Source organism: Phaseolus vulgaris, chromosome 7, assembly GCF_051622355.1.
Source record: "Phaseolus vulgaris cultivar YP4 chromosome 7, ASM5162235v1, whole genome shotgun sequence".
NCBI classification, from domain to species: Eukaryota; Viridiplantae; Streptophyta; class Magnoliopsida; order Fabales; family Fabaceae; genus Phaseolus; species Phaseolus vulgaris.
The window spans coordinates 55,715,321-55,739,546 of NC_143504.1; the positions used below are offsets into that span (position 1 = coordinate 55,715,321).

Here is a 24,226-nt window from a genome sequence, read left to right on the forward strand (position 1 = left end):
TTACTGAATTATCATATAACCTTAAAAATGAGTTGTTTTAAATAATATTTGTGAAAACAATTTAATAAAATGACAGTCTTAAAAATTTTAGAAAAGTTTTGAATAGATAATTTAAATCTCCATTATTCTTGTGTATTTGGGTTTGTATAATATGAAAGAATAGTAAGAAATTAAAAGAAGAATGAATTATTAAGAGACAATGATATTGTAGAGAAATTAAAAACCGTTTGAAGTTAGTTGGGAGTGACTGGTGGATAAAGGAGTAGAAAGTAGAAAAAGAGAAAGTGGTGATGTGAGATTTCAGATCTTAGTATTAGTATCAGTATCAGTATTAGTATCCGTATCATTAATTCGTAATTCGTATCGTAACAGTACCATACCCTGCGACGGTATGTGACAGCTACTGGAGCCACGTGCGAGAGAGAGAGGGTAAAAAAGTGAAATAGAAGAAGAAGAAGAAGAAGAGAGAAAAAGCAAAAGCTAAAAGCAACAACAAACAACAGTAACAGTAGTACTTTCTTAGATAACGGCGTCAGAGGGACGGCGGAGACCCAAACAAGAAAAACGATCAGTTACTTAACGCCGTGTAAAGGTTGGCGTTTCTCGTTTACTGTCTATAAAAAACCGTTATGTTGGAACCTGTCCTTCTGAGTCCACTCCACCCAATTCTCTCTCTTTTTCTCTTCAACATTCTCATTCCTTCCACCCAGAACAAGGAGAATTCAACTTTCAGGCAATGGCGCTGCTTTCTTCTTCTTCTTCTGCCACGTGGCTCCTCTTCTTCCTTCTCGCGCTCTTCGTTCAACTACACGCCATGCCCACCACCACACCGCAGATCTCTCACCTCAGGTCTCAACACAAACACTCTGTTTCACTCTTGGAACAATCTTTTCTCTGTCTTCTGTCATGGGTTGGTTTAGCTTATAGCTACATTGTGTGGATTTCCAAACCAAAACCCTACTCCTTACTTTTTTGTGGGATCTCACCATTGGAGTGGGATTTTCCATTGATATTAGCTTTTAGAGAGAGAAAAAGAAGGAAGCTAAGCACATTGTGACTTGTTTGGTTTTTGAAAAGGAAAATCTCAATTCCACGTCTCAAATTGATCACTCGTTTTCGTTTTCGTTTATTGGTGTTGCTTTTCCTTTTCATATTCCCAGTGAAACAGAGAGAAAACGAAGATCTTGCTCTGAGACATTTTTTCCTTTTCATTTTTTGTTTTGGCTGTAGGAATGTTGAAGTGGAAAAACACAGGTTGCCGAGCTTGCAGAACTCGTCAATGGTTGAGAGGTTAGTGTACTTTCTTTCCACCGTTGGAAGAAGCTAAAACTCTGATCCTTCTTCCTTGAACCGCCGGTTAATCTGAACCGTGTGTTCCGAGTTCTAACTCTAAGTCTCGGCCATTGGATCGAGCAAACGATCACAGCCGTTGAAAAATCGTTGATGCTTCGATCTGGATCGTTTATTCGGTTATGTTCGTTCTTCTCTGTGTTTGTTTGTTTTGAGTGTTCTGCAAAAGCAAAATAACTCCTCACACCACACCATTAAAGAGTTAGTTAACCGTCAACAAACTTTTTTCCTCTTCCAAAGCTACCCTCTCAATGTGTTCAGTATTTTTTTATCTTAAGGATATTTTTGTCATTATTTAGAGGATAAGGTTAAGAATTTTTTTTTATCTTAACCACTTTTATCAAGTTGTTGTTTTTTCACTTTAACTTTTTACGGAGCAAATGTATTTACCGAACTCACTAAAATCTCTCACCGACAAGTGTCACTGTTGAGTTTTTATTTCCTTTTTTTCTTTAATTTAACATTGTTCTGTCAATTTTGTTTTTCTAAAATAGGTGTTTATTTGTTCGGAAGGAAAACAATTTGTTTCTCCTTTTGTATTTTTTAAATATTTGATTTATTATAGTACAGAAAGGACATTAGTTAACAGGTCACGGTTGCCGACTGCAATAAAGTGTATATATATATATATATTAATTTTCCTTACAATTTCACCAAAAGGTGTAGTTTATCTATGGCTACTATCTTTACATTTAGTGCATAAGTCAAACTTTGGTTATTACAAGAAAAATTGATTATATATTGATTATATGAAGTTTAGTGTTTTCATAAGAGCACTGTAACTAAGCCTACTTAGTGAAATAATATAATAATTGAATTAGTAGTTTGTTTGTTTATTTATTGGTTAAGATTGTGACTGTGCTTAACTTTTTGTCTCAGGGCAAAAGAGGCTGAGAAATTAAATGAAGAAGCTGCAGTGGCTAACCCAGAGGAAGTGGTTTCAATGGTTGAGATGTGGGTCTTTATTTCTCTCTCTTCATTTTCACTATACAGACAAACCTCGTTACAATGTCCTTCATAGCTAAGCACATAAGTTAAAGCAAAAGATAAAATTACATGAACCTATAATGATCTATAATGTTTTATTATGTTTTTATTAATTTATTCATTCACGTGGAGTAGGGACTATTGAGTGTAATGAGGGTAGGGTAGTGGCGTGGCGTGGCGTGGCATTTTGGTGGCACTCATAACTCTCTCTTGAGAATTGAGACCTAACTATTTACCCAACTCACCCATTTTTTCTATCACTTTACTTTCCTGATTTTGCCACAGTTGAAACAATTTGAAACTTTGAAGACTTACCCTTTTCCTCTTTTTGACCCTTTTGTGGCATGTCAAGTTGGAACCTTACCTTGTCACTAACCAGCGACGTTTTCGGTCATGGTCTCTCTCCTTTTCATGGTTCAGTCACATGCACTTTCTCATGATATGCCCTTCTTCATGCTCATGGTGCTTTTGCATGCCATTATAAATCTAACCCCTTTGCCTATAAGCAAATTAATGAATGTTTCCTCATAAATGTGGTGTACTTCCGGGTACAACTCTTTCTCTCCATTAAAAACAGTTACTTCTAGCAGTTCTGATCAAATTTTTCGGTGCTTTGATATGTGGATTGAGTTTTTTTGTATAAAATTTTACAATGTTTTGGTTGTTGATTCCTTGTAACGTGGCCACAGTTGCACATTTGGGTCAAGATCCATGTGGTGACAGAATAGCATATTTACCATATCTTCTATTCCAGAAAAAGCCAAGAGTTTTTAGCCGTTACAATTAGGAAAATTCCTTTTGTCTTCACTCGTCACATGGATAAATTATTTTGACATCGTTTGTTTCCTCCACTAAGCTCAAGAAGATTTACGAAAAGTTTTTTCTTGGGTAGTGTCCAGTGGCTTTATTTTATTCCTGTTAGCTGACTCTACCTATTTAGATTAGGTCTATAATTATTGTGATACATAAAGTCAGAACATTTTGTCTGCATTTACATGTATGCCACACAGGAATTTAACGCAAGCATATGCAAAGTGTGCTAAATTTTTATCCCATCTTGGCATGGTTTCAAAATGTTAATGTTTGAAGCAAACAAAATTGGAAATTACATGAGAACTGATCGCTTAGTGTAGATTGGAAGAGCTTGTACAACACCAAATAAAGATTGTTGATTACAGTAAAGACATTATGAAAGCAATGTTGTTCAATTTGTAACACCTTATGTGTTTAACTTGTATCACATCCTGGCATGTTATTAAACTATTTATTTGTTAAGCAATAAGAATTGGGTAATAATATTTGATTGCTCGACACTGATGGCACTAAGAAAACAATGTTGTTGATATCACAGGAGCATCCACAATAGTACACAGAGAAGGAATCTGGGGTTTTTCTCCTGTGGAACTGGTAACCCCATTGATGATTGCTGGCGTTGTGACCCTAACTGGCAACGCAACAGGAAGCGTCTTGCAGATTGTGGCATTGGTTTTGGCAGAAATGCCATTGGTGGTCGTGATGGCAAGTACTATGTTGTGACTGATCCCAGGGATGATGACCCTGTGAACCCCAAACCTGGCACTCTTCGCCATGCTGTGATCCAGGACAGGCCCTTGTGGATTGTGTTCAAGAGGGACATGGTTATTCAGTTGAAGCAAGAACTAATCATGAACAGCTTCAAGACCATTGATGGAAGGGGAGCCAATGTGCACATTGCTAATGGGGCATGTATCACAATCCAGTTTATTACCAACGTCATCATCCATGGCCTGCATATTCATGATTGCGTACCTACGGGAAATGCCATGGTGAGGAGCTCCCCCACCCACTTTGGTTGGAGGACAATGGCTGATGGAGATGCCATCTCCATATTTAGCTCAAGCCACATTTGGGTTGACCACAACTCCTTGTCCCACTGTGCTGATGGCCTTGTGGATGCTGTCTTGGGCTCAACAGCCATAACTATTTCAAACAACCACTTCACCCACCACAACGAGGTACTTTCGGTCTAGTTTCCTGTGTCAAAGTGCACTTTTTCCCTTGTTGAATCATGGATCAAATTTGTTATCTTATTACTTTGCAAATTCAGGTGATTCTGCTGGGCCACAGTGACTCTTACACAAGAGACAAGCTCATGCAAGTGACCATCGCATACAACCATTTCGGAGAGGGACTAATCCAGAGAATGCCACGGTAATATTTAATGTCACTTTTTGCATTGAAACCTCTTTTGCTCGTTATCCTTTTCCTTTTTCTCTTTGTGTGCTTTAAATGCAAATAAATGTAACCACAAGATAGGTTGGTCTGGATGGGCAGACTCGCAGCGACCTTCTTTGGTGCATTAATTTTATTTTTAAGCTTTCTTCTTCAGTTTAAGGAAATCACAATTTTTTTGGAAGAATCAGTTTTGCGGGACCAGATGGTGTAGCCATTAATCAACAACTGGATAGGGCTATTTTGTCCCCTCCTACAATGAAGTATTTCAAATCAGAGGTGGAATATTATATTATCTAATCTAACAAAAACACTGATTATGAATAATGCAGGTGTAGACATGGATATTTTCACGTGGTGAACAATGACTACACTCACTGGGAAATGTATGCTATTGGTGGAAGTGCTAACCCCACCATTAACAGCCAGGGCAACCGATACAATGCTCCTGTTAACCCTTTTGCCAAGGAGGTACAATAGTACAATCAATCCATGTGATGCTGTAAATTGATGACGTTTTAGTTAAGCCGATTTCACTAACTGATTGAGAAAAAAATCTCGGTGTAACAGGTGACTAAGAGGGTGGAAACAGCACAAACTCAGTGGAAGGGTTGGAATTGGAGGTCTGAGGGAGATTTGTTGCTGAATGGTGCCTATTTCACCCCATCAGGAGCTGGAGCCTCAGCCAGCTATGCTAGGGCCTCAAGCTTAGGAGCCAAATCATCTTCCATGGTTGGTTCCATGACTTCCAATGCTGGTGCACTCGGTTGCAAAAGAGGCCGTCAGTGCTAGCATACACCAACCACCAGCCATGTGAATGAAAGAGCAATTATTTTTCTTTTGTGTTTGATTCTAAGTTTTTACCATATTATAGTAGAACATCATCATATATCCATTGCTTTCCTCACACCTCCGTCATCCTGCATTCTTGACAAGTGTACATTAATTACACATGTCAATATGGTCTCTGTTACCCATCGCCACATTGTGTGTTTTGCTGTTGGTCAACCTTAGCTGCTCGACTTGCTCCAGCTGAAACAAACAATGCAATTGTAGGAGCAGGTGCAGAAGCGCCATCCATTGTTTTCCTTTTCAATTTTTGCCTTTTCCATTGCTCCTTCCCAGCTCATATCATCTCATCAACCTTACCCACCAATTATATGCATATTTTTCCAAATGTCAAATCATGTCTCCTTACATACTGTTCAGTCTTTTTCAGTTTTTCTTATAGGATTTGAATGAGCCCCAAATATATATATATATGATTTTTCTTTTCTGTTATTTTTTTACTATTTGTTTTGCTGAGTTAATTATACAAGCAAAAGCATGATTGTCAAAGTTGAGTTATATGGAAACACTTTATCAATGGCGATTATGGAATTGTAATAGCTGTGGTGTTGCTTTTTAACTTTCTCAACTTTTTAGCCTTTTTTTCCCTTGTCAATGGAAGTAATCTTTGCTTTTGTTGTGCAATTATGGCTGTAAATCATTAAACATATCTGGCAGTGTTGGTTTCTCTACCAACATGTGCGATTCGCTCATGTGCACCCCATGATCCTCCTCTCCCTCATTATCTTTCTAATTAACATGATGATCCCCTTTACCTGTGTTGTCCCCCCCTTAATTCTAACTACCAATTACTTAAGATATTTCCCTGCTGCCTTTCACATTATCATGCCTCAAATACTCAACAAGACATGCCATAATTTTAAAGGAATGCTTCTTCAACAATTGAACTCTTTAAAGGCCTTCAAGAAAGTAATGTTAATTGGAAAGCTAAACCACAAAACAAAAACGATCATCTTCTATTAGACATTTCAATAATCTCATTAGGCTGTTAACAGAACATATTTAACTGTTAATGTCACAACTGCATGTCAATAATCACATTTATTTAGCCTTAAAAATGACTAATACTATTTCGATTTATTGGAATATCTAAGAATAATATAAAGGATGGAGAATTCTAGCTTGAGGGTATCGCCACTCTCCACAAAAAGTCACTGAGCAAATGTGATCAAGAAGGTGATTAGTGTTTGGTCTAATGGGTTAGGAGAAATGCATGAGAATAAGATAAAGTTTGACTAGAATGAAAGAGGTGTGTAATTTGTGAAAGGGCAGAGCAGATGAATGAAGTATTGTTGAAATGTCTGTGTCTGTGACAAGTGGTTGGAGGCAGCTAGTAAATGCCTGCGGAGAGAGCAATGGACAGTGATAAACAGAGACAGGGATGAGTGATGAGTGATGATGAGTGGTGAATGCACATGGTTAGATTTATAATAAAGACTATACCTCCCCTGCATGTGAGATAGGTCCCATAGGGCATGTGCCTTGTTCTTCGCCAAAATTGCCTTACAGATCATATGGGTTTTCGGATACCAAACTTCTCCATTCACTTTCCAAATCACTTTTCCTTTCCAAATTCCTCACTTCTACTCTTTACACATTCACACTTTTTTTTAATGTGGAATTCATATTTCAGTCAAAAATTAGTTTTTTAATATAATACAGAATTGTCAATATAAGCACTCTAAATATAATTGTCTAGTTATACCAAAAGGTTTTCCATTAGATGACCCCAATTGAGTTTAATTTAGACTCTAAATCATTACCATTTTATGAATAATTTAGAAGTCTGTTTATTACAGTACATCCAATAGGGATTAACTTATGATTTTTATTGTCTAAGGAGCTAAGCTAATTCTTGTACAGAGTAACTGTTTACTGTTTTCTATGTTACACCACTAGTGAATGAAAATTGATCTTATATATATAGAGTTATTGGTATATCTAGAATCTTTTCTGAAGACGTTACTTTAAAATAGTTGCTTCCATTAAACATTTAGGTCCATCGTTTTCTTTATCCTTCCAAGATTGCTACGAACTAATGTCTGGCCCTAAATTGGTGTCATGATATTGGCATTTGTGTTGAAGGATCACCTCTCCTTCAAAGGAAGGGCACCATGTCCCAATATTGTGATTTTACTTTTCCATTCAAATGTTCATCATCAAACACTTTAATCAATGGGTGTGTAAAGTTATTTATCAATAATCTCAAATTCAAAATCTTAAATATTTGAATCTTCAAGAGATAGTTATGTTTTTGTGGAAATACAGTGAGGAGCTTGCAAAGGGACTCAATCCAGAATATTTAAAAATTTCATAGTAAAATTAAGAGCTATTTATGAATATCATTCTTCACCAACTTCACATTTCTTTTAATAAAATCATATCAAAAGTAGCTTACTGACATGTTATTCATTCTTATTAAGTGTGGTTATTATAAGATTGTTATTAGGAATTGCATTAACTCGTTTAGAAAAAAAACGACCACAATACAAATATATAAAATAATGAGAAAATCAAGATTATTAAATTTTAGAGGTTAAATATATATTTTGTCCATATACTTGAATGTTACAATATTATAAAACAGATATATTAAAAATTTGTTTATTATATAAAAAACAAAACATGTAATAACTCATTTCTATAATTTGTTTACTGTAAATATGAAAAAAAAACAAAAAGTAATTCTACATTATATACAGAAAACATATTTAACACAAAAGTTTATTTATGTATGATAACTACGTGTAAGTCTATGTAACTAGAGGTTGAATTTAATGAAGCAAAATTCTTGAAATATGGGTGGAAAGAAAGAAAAGAAAAGTTGTGTGTTGAGAATTGTAATGGTATGCATTAAGTAGAGAAAAAGTTAGGTCATAGTAACTCTTCATATTGCAAAGTTCCAATCCAATGGTAATTTAGACTCCAAGGATCAAAAAAGAGAAGAATGAGATTGTAATGAATATAAATTTGTAGCACCGACAACGTTAATGGGTAGCCCTAGTCCTAGTCTTAGTCCTTGTCCTAGTCCTATTGGTCCCCACAGAGAAAAAGCTTGAATGAATACTACCCTTAAGAAGGGCATTCAAAGTTCAAAAGGTCAAACAAGTCACTCACACACACCCACGCAAGATATTCTCATAACCCTTTCATACTTACAAGCTATCCCTCACTATTTTTGTTGCTAAAACTTACTTACTTCTAGTTATTAAATGTTTTAAAATATAAATTTTAAAATTGAGATTTATAAATAAAAATAGGATTAAAAAACTAAAATTAGTTTCATTCCACATTTTATAGTTATATTATTTATCGATTTTTCCCAAAATTTAATCCACGACAAACAAAATTAATTCATATTTTTAATTATGTTTTATTATTCTATGTTGAAAATTATTAAATTCAAATTTGACTTTAATAATTTGTTGCAACAAAATATGTGTTAGAAGATAACACATGGCTTAATAAAATTCCATTATGATTGAAGTATAACCCTAAAAATAAATTTCCCTTTTTGATGCTATATTTTGTTGTTTGAATACTTACTAGAAAAAGTAGAGGATCTATAGTTTTTGTTTTTTTGTCTCATCTCTTCACTATTAATTATATTGTAGACAAGTTTGAGTGAGAGTGAGGGGCTCAAGAAAATTTTACTTATGATAATTATCCCTTAAGAACCAACAAAGGACCCACCCTATGAGATTTTATTTTGCATTTCAAGAAACATTATTTTTTTTACAAATGATAATTAATGATTATTGGTGTTGTTATTCCGAGAGGTGGTGAATTTGGATCTGTTAGGGTTAGTCCCTTTGTCCCAAAAGAATAATTGCAACTCTATTATGTCGGTTATCGAGCCATGATTCCATTTCAGAAAATTTATTTTAATTTTAAAGATTGAAATATTTTTTAAAAAAACTTACTATAATAAGTAACTATTTTTAAGTTTGAACTTGAGCAAACTTAAGAGATTATTAGATATTTGTAAGTTTTTTTTTATCTTCGGAAGCTGTTATTAGCTTCAGCACTATCTTCCAGTAATTCTTTTAACACTGTTTATATGTTGATAAAGAATTAAGAAGATCTGTAAGAAACAAAAACTTTGGGAATTTGTGATGAACCTTAATAAACCTAACATCTTGAAAATACGAACACCGACAAAGGTTGTTGTGTCTTTCCCTGGTTTTGTAAGGTTGACAGTAAAACAGTATCTGTGTCTCACTTCCTGGTCCCTTTCTCTACACAGGACACTGCCCAAAACACTCACTCATGAGTCATTTTTTAGATCATTCTCTCCACACTTTATATGGAAGGATTATCTATGAATTTTACTTATAATTAATTTTCATAAAAAAAAATTAAATATTCATTTTTTATTGCATGCGTACATAACATATCATTTAAAAGTATGGATTTTTAAGAATAAAATGATATTTTCTTGTCCTAAAATTATTAAATTATGAATTTTCTAAAAATCTTGTATTGGAAATAAATTGTTTGGAGAGTCTTAAAATATGATATAACAGAAGAAGATCCATAATAAATAAATTAAAATCTCAAGTAAGAATTATGGGAATGGAAGATGTCTTGTAAAGTTTTTTCAAAGGTGTTTTTTCATCAATAAATTAAATCTGCAATATTATTTCAAGTGATCCAGTTGAATATTACTTACAACTTGGTTATGAAAGAAATTTGCTTTTCATTATACAAAGATACACCCTATTTATATGATATAACTAAAAAAATCTAACCAATACTTCACTATTTCTATTTTTATTTCCTATACTTTTTTTTTTACATATAACCATTATATTTTATTCTCTTCCTGCAATTTTATTCGGACAAAAACATCTATAAACTTGCAAGATTAGCTTCTCTTTCTTTTTTGGATACTTTCCTATTTTTTGTTTTTTATTTTTGTTCTTTCACGGGAGATATAAAAAAAAATCAAAATAGTTTCCATTTTGTTACTGTTAGAAACATTCATTTGAAGTCTATAACAATCTACCAAATTGACAGCACACACACCATAGCTTTCACACGTTATTGATCTCAAAAGCATATCCAGCTTCTGCAAAATGAGATTTCACCAATGCAAGAGATTTGGAGCGGTGGGAAATTTTATTCTTTTCTTCTTTGGGCATTTGTGCATACCTACAAAGAATACAAGGAATTAGCTTTAGCAACAAACTATGAAACATTTGAAAGGAACATGACATGAAAGAAGGGATTGAAATACGTTTGATCATATCCTTCAGGTTCAAAAATAGGATCCCATCCAAAATCATTGGGCCCTCTTGGAGGAACAATCTTCCCCTAACATTACCATGGACCACAGCATTGAGTTAGTTACACTCACACATTAACCAATTTGAGATATGTAATTTGTACAACAATTTGTAGAATTTCTTTTGTCTCTCTTTCTTCCACATAATATGTCATAATAATAAAAGGAAATAAACATAAAAAACTATGTATAAATTGTAGTATATAGGAGGGTGCATCAATTGTCTTATGAATTAAGTTAGGTAAACTAAATCATGATTGAATTATAGTGTTTGATTTATTATACTCTTTTAAGTATAAAATGTTCCATCCTAACTCTCAAATAGTCTTTATTATAATGATTGAATTATATTGTTTGATTTATTATACTCTTTTAAGTATAAAATATTCCATCCTAACTCTCAAATAGTCTTTAATATAATGATAAAGAGTTTCATCCAATAATTGGTATTAAAGTTAAGATCAATTTTTTCGGATAGTTCGTTGGTGTTGTGAGGGTTGTCAGGATCTGTATAAGGGTTGGATCACCCCTGAAGTGATCCATATTTAATTTATTGTTTATTATTGATAAAAAAAAATAACGAGTTCAATTCCAATGAATCAATTGTTAAGAGAGAAATTATTACAAGTTATATCAATTATCTTTATCTTATATTATAAGATAAGTTAGGTAAACCAAGTCACAATCTCAATTCCAATGAATCAATTGTTAAAGAGAGAAATTATTACAAGTTATATCAATTATCTTTATCTTATAAGATAAGTTAGGTAAACCAAGTCACAATCGAGAAGTTATATTGCAAGTTTGATATATTGTTGAGGGGTATATATATCACATATCAACCACTTTCTATCAAGTTAAAATTTATTGAAAACTAAAAATCATGAGTGAAACTCATTAAGTAAGAAGTGAGACTCGTCCAGTCAATAATAAAGAATGTATTAGTAAAGGGGAAACCAGTGCTTTTATTCGTTGTAATGTTGATCAAACTTGGTTTTGGTCAATTATGTACTTTCAAATTGGTGAATTAGTATTCAGACTCAAGAATGAATATATGTGATTTTTGTCAACTTTGTTGTGATGGCAAAAGAACTACCACTAAACGTTAAATTTAAGCACCAAAGGAATTCATTTGACATATTTTTAGAAGTTTGAAAGAATAATTCATCAATTTAGAAGTATATATGGACTCAAATGAAGTTTAATAAAAAGTATCAGACTAAAAACATACCTTTTCCTAAAAAAGTGTTGAAGAATGTGTTGCTAGCATTTTTCAATTTGGAAAAGTATATTATGCTAGTAATTGAATCATTTAGTAACCAGATGGGAATAAGGAGATTCATATAATTTCAACCAATTGGCAGAGAAAATATATGCACTCGTAATTATGTAAAAAAGGGATTCAAAGAGATACCGGAGTTTTTCCAGAAAATGTGATAGGTTCACTATCTGGACCTGCTGCAAAGGAAAATACACATAAGGCAAAGGCTGATTTATCATCATATGCCATCAGCAAATTGTTGAGACCTGGAAAATGAATAAGAGGAATGAGTAAATCAAATTTTGTGGGATATCCTTATTCCTGAAAACATGTACTAAATATTGAAAACTGATCCAAAATTATGCAGTTTGGGTACAACCTTCATGACCAATCTTCTGCAGAAACCATTTGCTGCATGATGTACATCAATGCAGTTAGACAATAATCATTACGAAGTACTGATAATGAATCTAAAAAATCTCACTTGCTAAATGCTGATGATTCAGAAATAGTGTACACACAAAAGCTTAAAAGAATTCAGATGAATATTTTTACATTTAACATTCAATGACAATAACCTACATGGATGAGACTATTACATAAACATCAAACAGGAAATGCAAAAAAATAGGATGAGATTTTTCACTCATATACATACAAAAATACAAACATTCTTTATTACTGAAAAAGGACTGTCACTCATTTATCACAGCAGCAGCAAATATTTGGGGATAAGAAAGGGAAGCCAAATATTTCGACAACCAAAACAAAAAAGAATACAACATACTCAAATATTTATATGAACCATATAAGCAACTAGCAATTTAGCTTGTGTATTGCACAAAATAAATATTTATTTTACATAACTAAAATTTATAATCATAAATTATTTTAAATATGTAAATTATATTAAAATTAAAATTTATAATCGATAAGTATTTATAGACATAAATTATATTTTAGATTTATGATTAAATAATTTACATTGTGACACAATTAGTGGGTTTTGGGTTAGTCCCCATTTGCTTGTACGACCATTTTAATTGTTTTTTTGGTACTTGAGGTGCTGGAAATTATTGGTTCTATTTGGGGTGTCAACTATCAAATAACATAGTAATACTTTAGCACTTCCCTCTCGTTGAAGATAGTAATTCAAATTAACATATACTGAGTGATAATAACTTTGGAAAATTCAAATATGTGCCAGACCATATATAAAACGGATCATATAACAAACAACAATGAACAAATTGTGATAAATCATATATCCGGAATATGATAATTGAAACAGTACATCCCACTACACTGCAAAATCACTTCAAAGAATTCCTATCACTTGAGAAAATAAAGAAAAAGACAAAGAGAGATTGAAAAGGTTTCCTTTATGTAGTCATATTTATATACAGCAGACATGAGATACAACGATGAGAATTGAAAGAGCAAAAGACAAGTAATCCTGGGTACAGATAGGTTCTACCCAAAACAGCTTTTGAACAAAGCTAACTTAGCCTACTTTGAACCCATTCTAACACTTTCATTGTTTGATGGTAAACAATATCACCTATGGGTCGTTAATTGAAGCCTATCTTGATGCTTGCACTCTATAGGAGGTCATTGAAGATGAGTACGAAGTTTCAACCCTATTAGATAATCCAACAGTTGCTCAAATCAAAATCCACAAAGAGAGGAAGCATAGAAAGTCAAAAGCAAGAACAACCCTGATTGCCGCAGTATCATTCATTTTGTTAACCAGAATAATGACAATGAAAACATCCAATGAGATTAGTGAGTTTTGAAGCAAGAGTACAATGGAAATGAAAAGGATGCAAGAGCTGAACTTGATGAAAGAATTGGAGATGAAGAGAATGAAGGAATCAGAAACAACTAAGGAATAATCCAACAAGCTTCTTGGCATAGTCAACTGCAGGGGATTTGTCAAGCATTACTGCCAGAATTGTTGAATGCACTACAGACACAAGAGGCAAGAAGTATTTGTACAGGGAGCTTTCTAAGTCAAAAACTACAAAGGTTACAAATACAACCAAAACAACAATGCATGTGCCTTTTCACCTTGTCCCTATTGCAAGAAAAATAGACCCATGCAACAAGTGTTCGAGGGGGCCAAATATGAAATTGCACAAGTGTGATCAATTGGGACATGTGGGAAAGATATACAAGTCTTAACATTAACAAGAAGCTGTCAAGATGATAGGAACTTGGGTATTATGGGATGTCCAAATCTCACATCAAGTAGTATAGCATTTGGTTCTCCCCCTTAATAGTTAGCTTGTGAGGGTGGATTCCCCAAGTACTTGGGTGCTTATCAATTGGTATTAAAGTCGGTTGTTGTGTCTCGAAAAGGGCTTCCTGTGAAGGGGAGGATTTTGACCAACAAGATGGAGTGAAGCATCGTAAAGTGAAAGTCACTTAGATGTCCGTGCTATGATATGAACTTGGGTATTATAGGGGTGTCCAAGTTCCACATCGAGTAGTATAGGATGCTCAATGGAGTATTTAAGTATTTGGTTCTCCTCCTTAATAGCTAGCTTTTGAGGGTTGGTCTCCAAGCATGTGGGTACTTATGGGGGTTGGGTTGGAAGACTCATCAAATGGAGCACTAAAAAAGTGGACGAAACTCTCACTCAATTCCCTCAAGACATTAACAACCAGCTCTAATACTAAATTGATAAGTACTCAAGCACTTGGGAAACCGACCCTCAAAAGCTAGTGGCACCCCATAATACCCAAGTTCCTTGTCGTGTTTTACAACCAATAACTTCCCAAAGGATTAACTAGATTTGCTATATCATGTTTTACAACAAATAACTTTGACTTATACAACCAATAACTTCAGAAAAGGTTTATAGATAGTAACTTCACAAAAGATTGTACAAATCACATGACTCATGATTAAGAGTTCTTCAAAGAGCTCAACAAATTTGTCATTTCCAAAGTAAGAATTGGAAATGGAGCACATATTGCTATGAAAGGTATATAAACAACTACAATTAACAGTCATCCAGGTTTGATTTTAATTTCTGATGTCTTATATGTTCATGAGATTATTCAAAATCTATTGCTCAATTATTGGAGAAAGGTTATATCATTATTTGAACACAAAATTCGCGTGGTTAAAGGAGTGAGCATACCAGGATCTGGATTCTATAGAGGAAAAATTGCTTAAGATGGTTTTGCAGTATAAAATGATCACATATAGATGTGTTTGAAAAATGTGAGACTACAATATACACCAACATCCCTTTAATGAAGATTAGAGATAAACCCTAAAAGAAAGGTCGGAGAGTATTAAAGAGGACATAGAGCAAATCGCACTACATATACCTACAAATAAGGATCATGCACAATGGCAAACTAGAATCCCTAAGGCCAACCCCATTTACTGGGAATGAAATATACTCAGTACTTCACTTGAGAATAATGGGAAGTCCCAAATTACTGAACAGAACACAGATTTTGAGGATCTATGCCTCCCGAAGCCCAAAGGACCCAGTTTCCCCTGAAATCACAAGATAATTCTCTCTCACTCTCGCTCTCTCAACCTACCTTCTTATTTCAAACTGTCTAAGCACAAGAAAGATTGGCCCAGACCAATAATACAAAATGGCCTAATAGTACATATGTAAAAATCTATTCTCTAATATCTATCATCATCAGTTTCCTACTATAGTTTCAGCCTATTTTAAGAAACCATATGCTTCTTGTACTTTTCTACATCAGTTTTATGCTAAAAAGCTACAGTATAAATGAATAACAATATTATGAAGGCTTAAACAATTATGACAAAAAAAGGGGTAAAGTTCACCTGAGCACAATGGTTAAGGGTGAAAATGAACTTACATGTAAGGCCCTGAAAAAGTTTAAAACAGACAATCAAAATCAGTCAGGTTGTATAATAATGCCAGTTTTCCTTGCATGACAAAAAAACAAAACAATATCCACCTGGAAGACCCTTCAAGGCATTGAAGCAGAGGCAAGTGTCTTCAACCAACACAGGTCCGTTCACCTTGGCATACACCGTAAAGAAAAGTATAAAAACGATCAGAAACAGAAAAAACAGCCTAAAACCACATAAAGCCAAGCATATGTGAGAAAAAATTATAACAAGATACCTGAAGGGCAGCCATTCGAGCCTTCTCTTTAGAGATATCTTCAGGCTCTCCTTGCAACTCGGGCACTTGATATCAAAAGAATGAAAAAACAAACTCTAAGAAGAACCATCAAACAAGAAAAGCAACTGAACAAAAAACAATTGTCTATTTGATTCACTTTCTCACGTTTCAGTTCTAAAAAGTGTTTTTCTATAACAATTTCACATCACTGAGCAATCAATTTCTTGGTAAAAAAATGAATAAAGTTTTGAAAATTGTTTTCAAAATAAGTGTTTCGAAACCAAACAAGTAGAAAAGATGTTTTCTCATTTCTTTTCTTTTTTTCTCCCACTTTCATCTTGCCCTGTGTCTCCTTTTCCGCAATCTGCTATACACCTTGCACCACCCTCCATTAGGGGGTCGAGCAACTTTCTTTAGTAGCATTTTTCAAACCTAAAAAGAACCTTTGAAAACAGAAATCAAACACACCCTAAATGTCTGAACAAAACAGACAACATAGACAAGTAGAGGGAAAGAATAAAAGGGGAAGAGTGAGATTACAATCAAGTTTGAGGGATTGGAAAGGAATGGAATTCCCCAAGATGGCACGAACTTCTTCAAGCTTTTTGGCATTTCCAGTCACAAAAGTAACAGGACGTGACAGTAGCAATCCTCGTGCAGCAGCCATTGCACAAATAAGCTTTTTCATTTCCATTACAGAAAAAGAAAAGAAAAAACGTGAAAAAACGTTTCTTTTTCAATTTTTCTCCATGGGCATCACAGAAATGAACTGGAACTTAATTCTATGAATGAATGCTCTTCTTACCTGAAGGAGCGCGCTTCTCCTCAGAATCAAACCATATTCATCTATATTTATAAACATTTTAATGCAAGTATGGCTAAGCGGTCAGCCCGCCCAGCAGGCCCTCCCGCACTTGACCCACAGAATAAGGGTTGGATTGGCCCGTCCCACAGATTAAGGGCTGGTTCACGGTCTCTGGATCAGCCTGCATTTAATTTTTTTATTATTTTCAAAAATTTAATGATTTCTTTTTATTTTATTTTTAAAAAAAAATTGTCATAAAAAACAAAGACATAAAGATTAATTCAACTATAAACATTAATGGAATGTTACATAATTCAAGTATCAATCTTTCAATATTTTTCACTTACTCTGTCTAATATATCCATTATTATTTATTACAAATTACATGAAAAATATCATATCTCTATTTTTATCCCTAAAACTAGGCCAAAAAGGAGTCTTGAGGAAATTATAACTCCAATGATCCTTGTAATTTTCTATCCCAAATTGAAAAATGAAGAAAAACATAACATTTACTCTATTGCTGCCAAAGTCAATTTCTTTTTTGGCTTGCAGATCAACCTGTCCCGCCTGTTGCTGGCCCGTGCGGACTGCGAATTATGCGGGGCGGACTAATGCGGGTTAGCAGGTTCGCGCGGCCCGTCCCACATTTTTTACCAGCGAGTCGTTGTCATCCCTTTGTATTCTTAAATTTATTTTAAATAAATTAATATTAATCATAGTTATACATATATATTAACAAAAGAAAAAACAACACTATTGGGACTTTTTTTTGCAAGAGATGATATGAAGAATAAGAATAAGAAGAAAACAATAATTTTCGTTGCACAAGAAAATTATTAAATAATAATTAAATTTAGATATAAAAATAATTAATTATTATATTAATTAAATTAGATATTAATTTAAAATTAATATATTATTATTTTTAAAGTAGTTTTTATTATTAATAAAAAATTATAAAATGATTTTTAAATTTGCATTTAAATTAACTACCTAAGTTTTAGCTACTAATATTTTAAATATCAATTTAAAAATTATTTTATAAATTTTTATTAATAATATAAACTATTTTAGATATCAATAGAATTTTTTTTATTTTATAAACTGACATCTAATTTAATCAAATATTAACTAATTATTTTAATTTTCAAAAATAATTCTATTTAATAATTTTTTTAGTGTATATAGGTTATGACACTTAGATCCTTTGTGGTAGTTTTTTTTTAACACTTTTATGATATATTTGTTTGTTGACATGTATTTATATATAATATACATATACTTTCGTTTGAAATACACCTATTATACATCTTTTGTGTTTTTTTTCTATTTCTCTCCTTTTATCACATTATATATATATATAATTTAAATTTTATTTTCATAATAGTTGTTAAAACTGTATATAACTTAATAATTATATTTAATAAAAAAACTTCAAGAAATCATTAATAATGTTTGAGTGTTGTACTTAGTAAAAATTTATGTGTAATATATAAAATAAGTTGAAAACTAATTATTGATGTCAAATAATACTTTTATTTTAATATTTGCAAATCTGAGGTTTGTTTTTTATGCCTCGAGGGATGCACTTTGTTCCAATCTTCTATAATACTTGATGGATTAATTATTTTACCGTATAACTTATATTAGTCAAATCATTTTATACTTTAAATAAAAAGTTATTTTATTATTTATGAATGTTTTTGACAAAATAACAAATATTGATGTGTTTTATCTATTATATTGAAACATAGTATAAAAATAATAAATTAAATTTTTATACCTACTCCAAATTAAACATTCATTAGATTAAAAAATAACAACGTAAACAAAGTTTATGAATAACTTTGAAAGTTAAAAGTTACCCTTATTTTTTTTTCTATTTTTAATAATGACAACAAAAATAAATTTTAGTCAAATATTCAAGACAAAATTTAACATAATGGTTAAACAAATATCATAATATTAGTCAAATAATGAATATTTTTTTAGTACGAATAAAGAACAAATTTTATTTGTTTAATAAAAGAAATTAAAATTTTAGAGTGAATTATAATTTTTAAGTAATGTAATTTTAAGTTTATTACTAGTTAAAATAAGAGTATATTTAATATATATATATATGTAATTTAGTTGTAATCAAGGTTATAAACGTCATGTTTATATATTATTGAAGGAATACATTCTTTGTTCGCAACCAAATCCAGTAAGATCTAAATTAAGAGAATTGTTGAACATATTAGGAGCAACAACATAATGTCCCTGAACATTTCCCTCCCACGTAACCTATGACCTTGCAGTGAGCATCACAGTCAGGAAATTGACCACATGTTCTGTGACAGTTTGGCGGTACATGTTGACTCCCAACACCTACATTATGGATTATTCAAAACTAAAATTAGGAACAATTCACCAAAACCAAAACTCAAAGATAAAACACACATGTTTCACAAATATATGTTCTAAAATATAATTTATACATACCAGATGAAATCACAACAACAATTGTTGCTAAAAGGAGAACTTTGAACAAAACTATCCAGATTTGTGAATAAGCAGACATTCTTACAATTTTTGTGATTTTTGCTCAATATACTTTGTTTGATCTATCTATATCTAATCATGTACATTTGCCTTTATATACATGTGAATTCAAATTGAACATATCTAATACTTATTTTTCATAATAAATTAATATAATTGAATACTTGTGAGTATTAATGTGTAAGTTTTAAATATTAATTAAAAAAAATTACATGATTTTCTTTAATTTCCATTACAGAAAAATCATTAAATAGAAATCAATTTTAGAGAAAAATAATAATTAATTATTTAATTAAATTATATATTATTTTAAAGACTAAAATAATTTATTGGTATATAAAGTAGTTTTTATTATTTATAAACTAGTCTTTAAATTGATATCTGACTAATTATCAAGATTTTAGCTGCCAATTAATTTAGATTTTAAAGTTGGTATCTAAAAGCTTAAGTAATTAATTATATAGTAATTTAAAAACTAATTTATAATTTTGATTAATAATAATTATTTTAGATACTAATATTTTTTAATTTATAAAATAATATATATTTTAGTAATATAATAACTAATTATTATTTTTAATTAATTATTATTTAATAATCTTTTTATTGTTTATAAAAGTCAATGTATCTTTTATGTTATCATTGCCGAAATATGTTAATTCAGGAAGATTATTAATGTGTAGCTTTTAAATATTAATTGAAAAATAAAAATTTATATGACTTTTATTAGTTATTAATTTTGTAAAATTCTATGTATCATTTTAAAGATTCGATGTATCTTTTTAGGATATTTTCATTAACGAAGAGTTATGCCTCATTATATAAACTAAAGAAGTTTATACATGAACTATTAATGTATGATATTTAAATATTAATTAAAAAAATTACATGACTTTCATTGATTTTGTACAATTTAATATATCCTTTAAAAACTAATTATTAATGTACAAAGAGAAACTTTCATTTTAATATTTATAAATAAAAAATTATTTTTTGATGATTAAAGTGATGAAATTTGTTTAACAGACATACGTTATAATGTTTCTGTTCTTGGTTTTGTGTATATCAAGTTAAAAATAGGAAAATAGATGTTTAATGAATAAAATAATTTTAATATATAATTTTTATAATAGTTTAATATATATATAATTGAATATCAATTCTTACATAATGAAAAAATTTAAATATTATCATCTATTGTTGTTATTAGCAAAGAATTATATAAAAATATAATAAGTTTATTTATAGAGTATTAACGTCTAAGTTTTAAATGTTAATTGAAAAAGAAAAGTTAAGTGTTGTTATTAATAAAAATTTATGTATAAATAATAGAATAATTTCATTTATGGAGTATTGACGTGTAAGTTTTAAATGTTAATTGAAAAAGAAAAGTTTATATGACTTTTTCTTAATTTTTGTAAAACTCAATTTATCCTTTTAAAGATTGAATGTGTATTTGTTTTTATGTTGTTATTAATGAAATTTATGTGTTATTATATAAAATAAGTTTATTTATGAACTATAAGTGTAATATTTAAATATTAAATAAAAATTAAAAATTTACATGAATTTAATTAATTTTGTAAAAGTTAATATATCCTTTTAAAACTAATTAATTCTTTGCAAATGAAAACTTTCATTTTATTATTTATAAATATGAATTAAAGATTAAAGGGATACTTAAAAGAAAAAAATATGAATCATGTTTAATATAGTTTCACATTGTTTAGTAGTCGAGGTCAAAAGCAGTTTAGATACATATTTCTCCCTTAATTACAAGAGGTGCCTTTAAAGGACAAAATTGTTACGGATTTCCGAATTCCAAAATGAACAATACCTCGTATGCGGGGGAATCCTCCCCTTAGATCTCGTTTGCGGTGATTGGATGTACCTCGTATTGTATAATTGTATAAGTTTGAACTTAATTAAGAGAAGTAAATTATAAATTTTGTTGTTATCTTAATGTAGATGATTTGGAAGTAGGTTTAACTTAGTCACAATATTAAGTAGGTATTGTATTTGTTTGAGAATATTTAGAATGTTTTAAACTTTGAAATTTAATAATTATATGTTTATGAAATTTGAAATGTTTGAGTTAAATGTTTTTATGTTTGTAATATAATTTAATACTTCTAATATTTAGTTAGTGGTGTATTTATGATTCATATGTTGGATTATTGAAAGTAAATATCATATGACAAATAAAATTGGTTTAGTTTGAATGGATGAAGTTAAAGTAAGACATGTTATATGTTTATTAATTAAATAGGTATACTATTGTAATTTGGTCAAATTGGTTGAAGATGATGTTATTTTTAGGAACACATTACTCCGTTTTATTTATAAGAAGGAGAATAGAATCCAGCTGGATCAATTTGGTCAACCTATACAATTTTGCAGAAGTACGAATTATGCAGAGCCGATGGACAATCACTTTATTCACCCAACAAAATTCAATTAATTAATTTGAGAGATTTAGTCATTGGGCAACTAATTTATCTGCATAACGAAATTCAATTTATTGAAAACTCGAGAAATTTATTTCTTGAATGAAAAATTTGTTTACCCAACAATATTCAATTAATTAAAAATTCAAGAGGTTTGGTCATTGAGAGAGTTTACTCCTTTAGCTGAATAAGTAGAATGATGAATGAGTAAATTTTAAGGTATTTTAAATTCCCTAGAGAAGTAAAGTGGTGACTGAGCGAGAATGTTTTATCATTTATCAATATATTATGCTTAATATTATTATAAGGGGATGAATGATAAATTTGTAATTTATTAGTCTTTAAATTGAGTTGAAATATATATTAATGAAACCATATGATGATATGGTTGTGATGTGATATATGGTGTTTATAAACATAGTTACTTTCAAGGAGGAAATACTATGCTGAGATGTTTATGTTTTGTATTAAATTTGACTTTGAAGGAGATGGTTCTACCTCTATTGATATTGGACTCATATAGAAGAAAATATTTGGTGGTGAGAGTCAAAGGAGATTACTATGACATAATTTGTGGTGTGTAAAAAAGAATTGTATATGATAAGTCATATGGATTTAACCAATCCAGTCACATGATTGGATTCATCCTATTATGTAGCATTGTTGCGTGAGACAACTTAGTAAAAGTAGTGTGATATGTGTATATATGTTGTGATGTTAATGTCGATGACATATCAATTGTCAATAATATATAAATACTTTGTTCTAATTATCTACCTATCAATATTTGGAATTATCAATAATAATGAAATAAAATATGAATCAAATTAAATATGTTACTTAATGTACTAATAATTTCGTGATACAGGTTGGATAAGTAAAATAAGTTATGCGATGACTATTGATTATAAATGTTTTTGATCTAAAAACAAATGTTTGATCCAATAGTTCATATCATGAATTCATCGACATATTTTACATACAAAGTAAAAATAAAAAAATTTATCTATTATATTGAAAAATCGTATAAAAGTAATAAATTAAATTTGTATACATACTCTGGGTCAAAGACTCATTAGATTAAAAACAACAACAAACTCATTAGATTAAAAACAACAACGTAAACAATAGAGTAACCAAAAATAAAAATTAAACATGCAAATATTTGATCTAATAAGTTTTTGAATAACTTTGAAAGTTAAAAGTTACCCTTAATAAATAAGTTTATCTTTTTTTTATCTATTTTAACAAGAACAAAAATAATGACAATAAAAATAAGTTTTAGCTAAATATTCAAGACAAAATTCAACATTAAGCGGATGTTTTTTAGTACGAATAAAGAACAAATTTTATTTGTTTAATAAAAGAAATTACAATTTTAGAGTGAATTATAATTCTTAAGTAATGTAATTTCAAGTTTATTACTAGTTAAAATAAGAGTATATTTAATATATATATATATATATATATATAATTTAGTTGTAATCAAGGTTATAAACGTCATGTTTATATATTATTGAAGGAATACATTCTTTTGGTCGCAACCAAATCTAGTAAGATCTAAATTAAGAGAATTGTTGAACATCTTAGGAGCAACAACATAATGTCCCTGCGCATTTCCCTCCCACGTAACCTATGACCTTGCAGTGAGCATCACAGTCAGGAAATTGACCACATGTTCCGTGACAGTTCGGCGGTACATGTTGACTCCCAACACCTACATTATGGATTATTCAAAATTAAAATTAGGAACCATTCACCAAAACCAAAACTCAAACATAAAACACACATGTTTCACAAATATATGTTCTAAAATATAATTTATACATACCAGATGAAATCACAACAACAATTGTTGCTACAAGGAGAACTTTGAACAAAACCATCCAAATTCGTGAATAAGCAGACATTCTTACAATTTTTGTGATTTTTGCTCAATATACTTGGTATGATCTATCTATATCTAGCCATATACATTTGCCTTTATATACATGTGAATTCAAATTGAACATATCTAATACTTATTTTTCATAATAATTTAATATAATTGAATACTTATGAGTATTAATGTGTAAGTTTTAAATATCAATTAAAAAATAAAATTTAGATGGTTTTCTTTAATTTCCATTATAGAAAAATCATTAAATAGAAATCAATTTTCGAGAAAAAATAATAATTAGTTATTTGATTAAATTAGATATTATTTTAACGACTAAAATAATTTATTGGTATATAAAGTAGTTTTTATTATTTATAAGTTACTCTCTAAATTGATATCTAAATAATTATCAAGAATTTAGCTGTCAGTTGTTATCTAAAACCTTGGTAATTAATTATATAGTAATTTAAAAA

General features: G+C 30.5%; 2 protein-coding genes and 1 long non-coding RNA gene across 4 annotated transcripts; 1 reads left to right on the forward strand and 2 right to left on the reverse strand.

The window, feature by feature from the left end:
* Window positions 1-614: 614 nt before the first annotated feature.
* LOC137830418 (Pectin lyase-like superfamily protein) lies at window positions 615-5,936 on the forward strand. 2 transcript variants are annotated; one of them, XM_068637739.2, is made up of 7 exons: window positions 615-849; window positions 1,231-1,290; window positions 2,230-2,304; window positions 3,689-4,331; window positions 4,424-4,527; window positions 4,881-5,019; window positions 5,119-5,936. In XM_068637739.2, exons 1-7 carry the CDS (start codon window positions 737-739, stop codon window positions 5,338-5,340), a joined length of 1,356 nt encoding a protein of 451 aa, XP_068493840.1. In that variant the 5' UTR covers window positions 615-736; the 3' UTR covers window positions 5,341-5,936. The 2 variants fall into 2 exon arrangements, with proteins under 2 accessions (XP_068493840.1, XP_068493841.1); XM_068637740.2 differs by lacking the exon at window positions 1,231-1,290 and having other exon boundaries at window positions 634-849.
* Window positions 5,937-10,336: 4,400 nt separating this feature from the next.
* Window positions 10,337-17,069, reverse strand: LOC137830419 (Inosine triphosphate pyrophosphatase family protein). The gene is made up of 9 exons (XM_090304885.1): window positions 16,881-17,069; window positions 16,616-16,754; window positions 16,076-16,140; window positions 15,906-15,969; window positions 15,804-15,813; window positions 12,325-12,356; window positions 12,099-12,211; window positions 10,637-10,713; window positions 10,337-10,551 (listed from the first exon to the last, which is right to left on the reverse strand). Exons 1-9 carry the CDS (start codon window positions 16,935-16,937, stop codon window positions 10,434-10,436), a joined length of 675 nt encoding a protein of 224 aa, XP_090161011.1. The 5' UTR covers window positions 16,938-17,069; the 3' UTR covers window positions 10,337-10,433.
* Window positions 17,070-23,328: 6,259 nt separating this feature from the next.
* Window positions 23,329-23,808, reverse strand: LOC137829986 (uncharacterized). Its single transcript, XR_011084122.2, has 2 exons — window positions 23,706-23,808; window positions 23,329-23,591 (listed from the first exon to the last, which is right to left on the reverse strand). It is a non-coding gene; the product is annotated as an uncharacterized LOC137829986 (long non-coding RNA).
* Between the last annotated feature and the right edge of the window lie 418 nt (window positions 23,809-24,226).

Coding starts and splice junctions, on each gene's coding strand:
- LOC137830419 (XM_090304885.1), bottom strand. CDS start 16,937: ATGTTTATAAATATAGATGAATATGGTTTGATTCTGAGGAGAAGCGCG. Junction 16,755..16,880: donor GGAGAAGCGCGCTCCTTCAG/GTAAGAAGAGCA, acceptor GAAATGAAAAAG/CTTATTTGTGCAATGGCTGC. Junction 12,212..12,324: donor GCAGAAGATTGGTCATGAAG/GTTGTACCCAAA, acceptor TTCATTTTCCAG/GTCTCAACAATTTGCTGATG.
- LOC137830418 (XM_068637739.2), top strand. CDS start 737: ATGGCGCTGCTTTCTTCTTCTTCTTCTGCCACGTGGCTCCTCTTCTTC. Junction 1,291..2,229: donor AACTCGTCAATGGTTGAGAG/GTTAGTGTACTT, acceptor TTTTTGTCTCAG/GGCAAAAGAGGCTGAGAAAT. Junction 4,332..4,423: donor ACTTCACCCACCACAACGAG/GTACTTTCGGTC, acceptor TTGCAAATTCAG/GTGATTCTGCTGGGCCACAG.